This window comes from Lipotes vexillifer, unplaced genomic scaffold (genome assembly GCF_000442215.2).
Source record: "Lipotes vexillifer unplaced genomic scaffold, Lipotes_vexillifer_v1.1 scaffold599, whole genome shotgun sequence".
NCBI lineage: Eukaryota > Metazoa > Chordata > Mammalia > Artiodactyla > Lipotidae > Lipotes > Lipotes vexillifer.
Window position 1 is genome coordinate 492,720 of NW_006780550.1, and position 12,049 is coordinate 504,768.

At 34.0% G+C, this 12,049-nt stretch overlaps 1 protein-coding gene across 1 annotated transcript in view; it reads left to right on the forward strand.

Annotated features, from left to right (window-relative positions):
* Positions 1–1,706, forward strand: part of BRWD3 (bromodomain and WD repeat domain containing 3) — a 129,249-nt gene extending 127,543 nt beyond the window's left edge. The window contains exon 41 of the mRNA XM_007453705.1: positions 952–1,706. Within this exon, the coding sequence (XP_007453767.1) occupies positions 952–1,706 (755 nt within the window). The remainder of the gene's footprint in view (positions 1–951) is intronic.
* Positions 1,707–12,049: the final 10,343 nt, after the last annotated feature.

Genomic DNA, 12,049 nt, shown 5'->3' on the forward strand with positions numbered 1-12,049 from the left:
TTTGAACTATGAAGCTTGGTTCTGGTAGCTCCCCCAGAAGGAAATATTCTAAATCTAATCACTTATCATCACCTCTATTGATAGATCTCTCATCATCTCTTACCTAGACAATTGCAATGTACTCCCAACTGATCTCTGCTTTCAGTCTTGCCCCTCCTATATTGCATTCTCTATATAGCAACCATAGCACTCTTAAAAATGTAAATCATATCCTGTCATTCTGTAGCTTTAAAACTCTCCACTGGCAGTCATCTCCTACTACTTCTTATTTTTCTCTTCTACTCTAGTTATACGGGGTTCTTGTTTCCTTCAGTGGAATGTTCTTTCCCCAGATCTCACTTCATTCAGTTCTTTTCTCAAATACTGCCTCAGCAGAAAAGTCTTCCCTATCTAATATACCCCTCATACATACATTCACACTCTTTTTTTTACCCACTTTTCTTTTTCTTTATAATCCATATTAGTACTTGAAGTTATATTATCTATTTGTTTACTTCATTGTCTATCAGGGTTTCCACACTAAATTATAAATTCAAAGATCAAGGACTTTGTCTCATCATTGCCATATTCCAAAGTCCATACAATGCCTGGCAGATAGTAGGTAATCAATAATATTTGTTGAATGAATGAATAAAATTATTCTGATACATGTTCCCAGATTATTCCTTCTAGAGTTCAAGCCCTTAAAATTTATACCTAGCTACCTCACTGCCCATCATCCCTCTACACTCCCCCCATCCCCTGCAAAAAGTAATCAGATAAAAATTAAAACCTTAGTATCTTTCATTTCAAACAGTTTTAAATTCATACTCCAGCACTCTCCATGATTTTACCCCATCTATCTTTGGGCACCAAATGTATTTTGATAGACTTTTAATTTTACTTTTGAACCTAAATAACCATCTTATCAATGTCAAAGCTTAACTTTAAAAATTATTCATCTTGATTTAGATCACTCCCTTGATGGACCCCTTACAAATGGTGATGGCAGAGAGCCCCGGGCAGGAATCAAGAGAAAACTACTTAGTGCATCAGAAGAAGATGAGAGCATGGGAAGAGAAGAGAAAGAGAAAAAAGAAACAAATGAGAAATCACATTTATCTTCCTCAGAGAGTGGAGAGTTAGGATCCAGTTTAAGTTCTGAAAGTACCTGTGGTTCTGATTCTGACTCTGAATCAACTTCCAGAACAGATCAAGATTACGTAGATGGAGACCATGACTATAGCAAATTCATACAAACTAGGCCTAAAAGAAAACTCAGAAAGCAATATGCCAATGGAAAAAGAAACTGGAAGACGAGAGGCACGGGAGGAAGAGGCAGATGGGGCAGATGGGGTAGATGGAGTAGAGGAGGCAGAGGAAGAGGAGGCAGGGGACGAGGCAGTCGAGGAAGAGGTGGAGGTGGCACGAGAGGGAGAGGGAGAGGGAGAGGAGGAAGAGGTGCTTCTAGAGGAGCCACCAGAGCCAAACGTGCACGTATTGCAGATGATGAATTTGATACTATGTTTTCAGGACGTTTCAGTAGACTGCCTCGAATTAAAACAAGAAACCAAGGCAGGAGGACTGTTTTATATAATGATGATTCTGATAATGACAATTTTGTGTCCACTGAAGATCCTCTAAATCTTGGTACATCTAGATCAGGCAGAGTCCGTAAAATGACAGAAAAAGCCAGGGTTAGCCATCTCATGGGATGGAATTATTAACAGTTAAAAAATTTAGAATAATTTAAAAAATTTAATGGCCTTCTACTGCAGGGAATTTACCAGGAAATCTACAAAGCAAGTTGTGTGGGGACTTCTGCTTCCTTTCACATTGGTGCTTTTCCATTATGCCAGTATACATTTGTTTCAAGACTTTTGATCTCCACACTTCATTTGTTCAAACAAGCCTTACTCATTAGGCCTTAAATTAAAAAAAATTCTACACACACACACACACACACACACACACACACACACACACCACAGACACACTACAGATTTACTACATGAAGGGAGCATTCAGCTTCTTAAGAGTAGCATGACATTTTTATCTCAATGGAATATCCCTCTTTTGCTTTTGTATCACAGAAGTATAGCACCTTCTTACAGAGTTTTATATAGTTTGTTTTTGCCATTTTGATTCCTGTACCAGTAATAATAACTTTTGCACAATACACCAATCCTAAAGGCAGCTATTAAATGTTTACAGTTTCTATATTGTAAGAACGATCTGGATTATTTTACTCTTCCCAGGCCAAACTTTCATGAATTGTACTGAACTGAAGTATATATTTATACTACAGTTTTTTTGGGGGGGTGGGGGATTCTTAATATGCTTTTCATTGATTTGCTTAATTCATATTAAAGGTGAGAAAGGGTTGGTGCCTTGTAAATATGTAGCAAATCTTTGTGGTGTGTCCTGATGTGTGCATTAACTTTATTAAAAAAAGAATACTTGAGGTATCAATCTAGACAAGGTGCCAAATGCAAAAGTTTCTTGCATCCATTTTCTTTTTCCTATTATATTTTATTGCATTAATAGAACTTGTGTAGCTTAAAAAATAACTTAAACATTTGAAAAATCCTCATCCACAAAGAATAACTTAATAGTAGCTCAGCTACCTCTATTAACTACAACTACTGGAAACATTAAGAAAAATAGATGCTGTTATTCATTACTAAGGAGAAATAGAACAAGCTTGGTAGGAATGAATACTCATAAGTTATAAGCTGAGAGGTTAATAATTGTGTTGGCTCTCAAATTAATAGTTGTAATTAACAAACTTTCTTTAGTATGCTCTACCTTATTAGGCTTTTCTTAGAACATATTTGTATAAGTAGACTTGATCTACTATTTATATATCTCTGCTACCACTTACTATTTAACAGCTGTGAGTGACTAGTTTTAAATTTTAAAATGTAACACAGCACCTAGTTTGAGTTGGAATGTTTTGGCTAGCTAATATTTTGAATCAACTTTAATAGGGTTCTGCTCATACCATTCCAAAGGGTTCTTCTGTGATAATCTTTCAGAATAGAACCTGGTTGTACTGCACACTGATATTTTGAGTCATTATTTTATAGATTAAAAAACTTTAAACTGTATGGTCTTGTTTACAGCAGTAGAGTGCACATGGTTCCGTAACTGAGCTTGAGTTCCAAGATCAATTTTACTCCTCAAATTTGAGAGATTGCAAATTCGCTAATTCATTAGATTCTTAGATTTTTTTGAGGTGAGAAGGATAATATTGATCTCTGTTTTTGTAGCAACCAATTTGTTGCACATAGACCAGACTTGTGGGATAAAAGAAACGTTTTAATGTATGCTTAGTAATCCCAGGATATTTCCTAAGCTAATGTATTTGTCTCATGCTTTCAATCATTTCATGCATCTGAAAATCCTTAAGTGCAGAGGAAGGAGTACACACATAACTTTGCTTTTTTGGTTGGGTTGGGTGGGGGTTATTCTCGGACTAACATCTTTAAGCAATTTTCACTTGCAGTAGAAATGATGTTCAGGCTGTAAGAAAGTATTGTGAATTAGTATTGTGAATTATTAATGGAACTAACTTCTGTTACTGGACAGTAGATCAAGCTGATTTTTTTGTTGTTGTTGTAGTCTACTTTTCACTAAACCAAAATTACTTCTGGTTGTAACTCAGCTGCCACTTTTAACCATAATATAGATTCAAAAACATTCATGTTTAAAACTCTACATTTGATTTTTGCTAAAATGTACTATTTTAGTTATTCATATCTTATACATTTAGACTAAATTTGTGCCTGTGTTTTCCTGGAATCGATAACACTTTGGCCTACCCTATTCAAAGTAACATAGTTACTTAAATTCATGGATATACTCAAATGTGTATCATGTGTATCGTTTTAGTGTGAAAAAATTTTTTGACATTCTTCTATGAAGAGCCAACCTCTTGAAATGTAGAAGAATTGCCATTTGTGTGATTTAGCTATCTCAAGCTTTATTTATAATTTATTTTGAAAAATAAAAATGGCACATTTATTTCCCAAACGTCAAGATTTTCTAGGTTTAGATAATTAGAATAATAAGGCTGAAGACATTTTAAAGCATATTTTATATGTAGTGAGATACTGTGAAAATACTAGTGAACAGCATTTTGCTGTGATATTGATTTCAGTTATTAGGATTTAAAGTTAGTCACCAGGGTATGTTAGATGAGCATAGTTATCATTTATTACAAAACAAACAGATTGTTTTCTGTTTGCATGCAAATTATTTTAATGAGTGTGAAAATAAAAGTTTGGAAGACAGTATTTTTACTTTTATATCTGGACTCCCCCCCCCATTTATACTTTGCTTTTTTTTGTAATACCACCTCCTGTGAATGTGTTGTGATTTATATCGCATTGATATTTTATCACTTTGATTTTTTAGAGGTCCTTAAAACCTAAATAAGATCTGGGTTTAGCCATAGCAAAGAAAGTAGGAAATGAGCTAAGAATTTTGAAGAAAAGTCTAAATCTTAAATGAATTGCTAAGAAAAAAACAGTTACATTTAGGCCCATGATACCATATACATGTACAAGCCTATTCCTATGCTAGATATTAACAGTCAGTGAATTGTAATATTTCTCATGAATGCTAATAATGTTTTAATTTCCAGCTTTAAGATCCTAGCATGTGTATCTGTTTATGAAAACAGAATTGTGTGTTTCTTCTATGGCTTGCTTTGTGTATCTCTTCCAGCAATAGGATGCTCTCCAAAACATTCACTAGCCTATTAATGTAATGACTAGATATGTTTGTGTGTGTGCACGTGGGCACTCGCGCCTGCGCACACATACACACATGCATAGGTCTATATGTAGATTTTTTTCCCCAACTTGACATGCTTTAATCTCAGACATTAAAAAAAATTTATATGGAAGACAGCTGTTTTCACTGTCTACCAATTTATTGCCTCTGTTGTAAAGCACTTAGCCTGTATATATACTGCTTGATCATCCATATCATTATGCCTTCTAGATAAACAATCTAGGTTTTGTCGTGTACATGTGTCCTATTTTTTTAAATCTAATTTGCCCTTCTTTCATGTGTGTCTTTGTCTGTTTCCCTTCCCAGAGATCAGGCTTGTGCTGGAGTTCTTCTATACAGCACTGTTTGCCCAGAGGCTAAGAAACAGTAAAATTAATAAATCTTATTCTGCACAACTATGTGCTCAGATACCTAACTCAGCCTTCCAGTACTTTGAAGTAAATTTGAGTCATTTATCTTTGTTGTTGTTTTTCTTGTAATCCTAGGTTGTCATCAGACAATAACAGAATGATTAAAAGAGAAAGATGTGAATGCTACTTCTAGCTTTTTGATAAAAACATTTTTGAGCATTTTTCAAAATTTGTATGTTGTGGTAGTGATAAAATTAAACACCTTATTACTTGCTCATATATCTCGGGAATTATTTTATGCACATTTACCAACTGGTACTTATCTTTAAAGTTAGAATGTCCTTTTTTTAAGCTGGAATTTTCATATCCACTAAAAGACTTACATCTTGTATAATTTTCAGTATACTTTGATATCCAGCCTTTTAAAAAATTACCAACATTTCAAGTTCTGAAATAAATAGTTTATTTCTGGGGGAAGGAATGGTACTTTCAACATTTAAAGTTCATTGTTTTAAATGTTAACTCCATCCCCAACATCTTTGTGTTACATGAGGGTTTATGAAAGTTATATTGAAAATAGAATATTCTAACATGGTTTTTAAGGCTTGTTTTAAAAAATAGTGTGAAAATATTTTCATGCTTTTTTGCTTTTCACCTCTCAGTAAAGTTTCTTTACTAAGTTTAATTTACCAAATTTAACAAGTTTTGATTAAATTCTAATTATGAGGTTAAATTATTTTCATGGTGCTATGTTTTGTATAATATGGATTATGCTCAAATTTTTTGACATTTATTTCTTATATAGTCTTATCCTTGATTATTTCCTTTTCCATCATTTCTCTCCTGCTTGCTTTTATCCTCATTTCTCTTTCTGCAATGAAGAGTGCACCTAATTTAGCAAACTTCAACAAGACTGGCAATTTATGATTCATTGATGGAAGAAGTACAGTAGAAAGGCCCTGCAGTTTAGAGTTAAGGTGTGTTTGTTTATTTATATGTATGCCCATTTGTTATTCTTATACCTATCTTAATTAAATTTAGAATATGAGACTTTGACATAAAAGCATTGTAAGTATTTTCTAAAAAATAAAACTATTGATACGTATTAAAATCGCCATTGGTAATTGACTTTTAAAATCACATACAAAAATATTGAGAAACACAGTTGGGAAATATGTTTTTACATATACCACCAGATACACATTAGGCAGTACTACAAATGTTAATTCTTTAAACAATACTGTGGTGATGGCAATCAATAATTTATTTCTTTGTCCTGTAACTTATCATCCTTGTCTTTTGTAATCCCTTACAAAGTATTAACAAAACTGTACTTTATGTTTGTTCTTAGTATCCATAAATTTTAAGGTAGAAAATCATTCAGTTAATAGTTGATGTGATACTGTATATGGACAAAATGTCCATTAAACTAAAATTCAGTAAAGAAAGGTAAACTAAACTGGCTTGGTTTATAAAAGATGTTTTGTTTGGCAGTTATTAGTCATTATAAGCAATTATCTTCAAAGAAAAAAAAACTGAACTAATTTGTTGCCATTCTTTATGGGATGTTTACAATAAAATTCCAAGTTGTTTGGAATCAATTGCACTCTTGCTGCTTTGTGCCTCAACTCAGGTACTGGAGATAAATTAACAAATAGAAAGAAATATGGAGTTACCTTTCCATTATCCAGCTTCAGAGACTGTAACATGTAACTCTTAGGCCTTTCTTGTCTTTTGTCATATAATATTCTATTATTGTTATTATTTTAATTAGAGAAACTACGGCTCTTCTTCTTCTTTTTTTTTTTTTTTTTTTTTTTTTTTTTTTGCTGTATGCGGGCCTCTCACTGCCGTGGCCTCTCCCGTTGCGGAGCACAGACTCCGGACCGGACGGCTCAGCAGCCATGGCTCACGGGCCCAGCCACTCCGCGGCATGTGGGATCTTCCCAGACCGGGGCACGAACCCGCGTCCCCTGCATCGGCAGGCGGACTCCCAACCACTGCGCCACCAGGGAAGCCCATGGCTCTTCTTCTTATCAAAGAAAATTAAGGGGTTTTTTTTTTCCTTAGTTGTTGCAGATATTCTTTGGGTCACTTTTAGGTAAAAATATGTTAGCATTTTAAATGTGGGCTGCTTGATGCATTAAAAAACAGCCTACAAAGCTTTATTCAACATTTTGTTTTGTAGAGAGAGCTCTTTGAAATGAATAGTTTCTAATGTGTTCATAGCTTATAAGTTTTAACAGCTGAGCTATGAATCTCTGGCATTCTTATTTATAGTAAAATTGCTCACAGAGGCTTAACTATATTATAAATGGTGCTTTAATTCAATGTAAATGAAGAAGGGAGAGAACTAAGGTGAGAGGTAACTTTTAAGCCAGGAACTGAAGGCCCTAACAAGAACATCCAACTTATGCAACTAAATGGTTGCTGAGAATTTTCTGCCCAGTGGTCAGAACTCCATTTGGTTCAAGGTAAGTAAGCTGGCTAAAGACCCAACTGTATGTTTCATACATATACTGTCTGTTTTGTGTATTTAGAATTAAGAAGAAAGGTATTTAGCAAAAATATCACCTTTGCCTTCTGGCATCATATCCTATGGCTATGAAAGTAGTCCACATTTTTGCAATATTTGGAGATTTAAGTGGAGATGCATTGTTTGGTATTTGTGTATAGTTGCTTGATTGGTTAAAGGTACCCCTCTTTAAAGATATAAAAATGTACATTAAAAATTATTAATTAGCAGGCTCTGATGTTTTCTGACTTCACCTGATAGGTTTTTTTAAGATAGAAAAAGTAAAAAATTTTTGTAACAAAATATTACAGCAATATTCAGAAGAAGATCCATTTTTCTTTCTAGTTGGGAAGGTCAAGGACAGAGTGCTCTCTACCCTCCTCCTCAGTTATATGCCCCTGACAATTTAAAGCTACTTTCCAAAAATGCACAAAATAAATTGAAACCAATATACTGAGCCTGTGAGTTGGTTTTCTTTGGATATTTAAGCCCGTACACCTAAGTTGCTTTCTTAGGTCTTTTATATAAATAAAGGACTTTTTAATGCTACAGATTGCTGGTAAACCAAATACAACATTAAATAAAATGAACATTTTATGGTGTCAGTGTTTTCTTGAAGTGTTGAAGAAACATTTTCTCTTTCTTCTTTCCTTTCTTGGTAGCTTTAGTATGTTTTTCCTTTGCCAGCTGTGGCAATTGCCTTAATAAAGTTACCTTTTATCTGTCGATTACAAACATCTAATAGATAATTCTAACTGTTATTAATTATTAACAAATTAAATCTTAATTTGACATTAGAGAACTTTTAAAAACAACTTTCTGAAGCTAGTATCCTTTCATTAATTTGTAAATTTTTATAGTCAGATTACCTGCTCAGCATCTTTATGATTCTCTTAGAGAATAAGTTTTATAGTAAATACATGAAGAAATCAAAACATTTTAAATTGCTTGATTTAGGTTACTAATATTACTTGGTGGGATTTATTCATTTTTAGGAATTTTTTTGTGATTGATTTTTGTCATGCTACTGTTCTAAGTAGTGTTTGTATAGCAACATGTTAACTTATATTTGAAATTTTGTTTATTCTGTCAAGTAATTTAAGGCAGTAAAACTGTCTGAAGGTGATTCTTTTTTTTCTTTTTAAAAAGCTTAGAATATCATGTTAAAATGAAATTTTCAGCCCAAATTATAAATAGCTCATTTTTTAGGGGATTTTTTGTTACGATGGGTATTGTTCATCTGAAACATTAATAATGAAATACTGGTGGTTCTGAATTGTTTCTATTTGTTAAACTTTAATTTTAAAATTATAGCAAACCTTGTATACAAGAACATGTGTTAATTATGTCTAGTGTGGTCCTATGGAGCAGAAAATATCATTTGATTGATCATAGTCACATTGCCTTTCAGTTTCGAAGGTTGCTGTTCATTTTTGTTGTAATTGTGTTGAGTAGTTATCGTGATACAGAAAAATAGTTATTAAGGCAAAATAATAGTTCAAGTTTATGGTAGATATATTTTTACTCTCCAGTTGCCTCAAAAATATGACCGGTGAATACAATAAGTTTTCAATACTGTCAAAATATTAATCTTTTATTGCTTTGCTTATAATTATTCAAGCAGAAATTTCCAGAGAACAATCTGAGATAATGAGTTACATTCTTTTTCCAGATACATATGGGGATCTCCTTCATAGAAGAAGATATTTATCACCAGGAATTTGTAGCCTACATTCTTTATATCAATGATAAGAGGTGGCTAAAGGAAGACTAGTCTATTCCTTCTCAGATTTGTTTATTTGTTCATTTTATTAATTCAGTCAACATTTATTAATTAATTTCAACATTTATTGAGTACTTGTTATGTGCCAAGCACTGTGATTTTTTTAAAGAGCTTTGCAGTTTACAAATTTCATCTTCAAATATATTCTCAAGCACCAGAATAATACTATCAGTCAATTCCATTTTTCAGATGAGAAAAAATGAGTTTCAGTGAAATCTAGTAATTTGCCGAACATTACATGGCTAGTAAATAGAAAAGCCTTGATTCATCCAGAATATCTGCTTCCAGGTTGCTAGTCTTAGCTTTTATATCTTATTAATGGGGTGATATTTGGTTTCATTTTCCTTTTTTCCATTGTCCATGAAAAGAAGACTCCAAACTCATGCAATAAGTACTTTGAAGATCACATTTCTTTTTGCTTATATCTAAGATCATTTAATAAAGAGGACATTATGAGGTGGGTCTTTATGCCTCTTAGTACTTTTTGGAGGTGGTTAGTTAGGAACTAAAAGTTTTAAAGATATCAGATTTGTAAGTAGAAAAATGAATGGAACTCAAAGTACATATCTTATGCATAATTACACAAAGGTAAATATCCAAGAAAATGTAGCGAATTTACTTATATCTTATTTTGAGGATTAATTCTGCTAATAATGTACACAAGTGTCCTTTACAGTGCATGATACAAAATTTATCAGTTACTGCTACCTTACACACTCTGTGCTCTCTTGCCAGCTGCAAAACCTAGAACTTTTTTCCCTTCTGAATTTAAATGGTTTTTAAGTACAGTTCTCAGAGAATATAGCAAGGTTCCTGGTCTAAGCCATGGTTTTAATTTAGTTTAGGGTTTTGTTTTGGGCTTTTTTTTTTTTAATATTCCTTGAATTACTTCTGAGTTTTACACATTTAATTTGCCACTCTTCCCTTGCACCCTCATTTTTAAAAATTTCCCTAAATCCAAAATATCTAGGGAGAATAGAGTGTTTCAAAAAGAAAGCATTTACTAACCTATCTTTCATGTACCAATCATTCTTTGGTATCATTTTAATGATTTGGCTTTTTTTCCTAGGTAAGACTTTGGGGCAGGAATGGCATTTGGTGGGTTTCAAGTAGCCATATAAATATAGTAAAACTGAATTTGAACCCCTGCTAACTTGAATTTTATAACAATTTTTATTCATTTATTTTTTTATTTTATTATATATTTATTTTTGCGGTACGCGGGCCTCTCACTGTTGTGGCCTTTCCCGTTGCGGAGCACAGGCTCCGGACGCGCAGGCTCAGCAGCCATGGCTCACGGGCCCAGCTGCTCTGCGGCATGTGAGATCTTCCCGGACCGGGGCACGAACCCGTGTCCCCTGCATCGGCAGGCGGACTCTCAACCACTGCACCACCAGGGAAGCCCTTTATTTATTTTTATAACAATTCTGTTACAGTTTATGTGGTTATTAGGGGAAAAACTTCAAGTAATTTAACTCAGAACTAATGTCCTTTGTTACATGGTAGAGCTCCCCTCTTTCTTCTTAAGTAATGGGATTTTGCAATGGGTTTTGAAAAGCCATTAGGGCTGCCCAAGTTGCATTTGGTTCATGGCATTTACATTGGTCTCATTCATATTTCACAATGCCACATTTTCTCTTCTAACCACTTTCCACTCATTATCATCCAAGGAAGAGAAATGTTGGTTTTTAACAGATTGACTGTTGAGTTCTTCTGTCAACAAAGATTGCTGTAAAACTCAAACAGAAAGGGAGTTGAAAATAGAAGATTAATTTTCTCTGGGCTTGTTGCCTAAATTCTAGTAAGTCAATTCTGCTTTGTTTTTGGCTTCAAAATAGGAGAGTTTATTTTTCTAGCTAGGTAGAGAAAGTCAGGTTTGGCTCACTGATTATACTTACACTAATCTTTGCTTATATTAGGAGAATATAGCCTAGAAATCTGGCTTGGGGCCTTGTGCTGTGGTTGTACACCGTTCTGTGGCCTGGCCTGTATGCTTGACGTGTGTTTTGATGGAAGGAGTCTGAATCTAGAGTCAGGTACTATGGTTATGGTGGAGGGTAAGTGGAGAAAGGAAAGCTAAGGGGAAACTGATACCTCTCTAAGATCCATTTTAACTAGAGGAGAGAGAGGAATGGGGTTTGGAGGGTTAATGAGGAATGAAATCCTCTAATGTTCAGGAGTTGGATGTTGATGCCTTCAAGCACAGCAGCATCGGAAACAGGTTAGGGGAAGCCTCACGTGATTTTTTTTTTTTTTTTGAGGGGATGGGCTATAAAGGGATTGTGGTGGTGGGATTTTAATGTCAGAATTGATGGTATTAGTAATAATAGTTAAGTTCTTGAGATCTCAGTGCTATTAAGAAGGTATTATTAGCCCTATTTTGCAGATGAGGAAACTGGTGTGTAGAAAAGCAAACAACTTTCCCAAGATCACGCTGCTAATAAATGGCAGGATTTACCCTCAGATTATTTTCCAAAGTCTGTATACTTAACTATTATTACACATGCCACTTCCCATTGGTCTAGTTTTAGCCTTAGATCTGTCAGAGACTTACTGAGTGGCTTTGGCCAATTCCCTTTTCTTCCTTGGTTTCTGTTGTCTTTAGCTATACAAGGCTGAAGT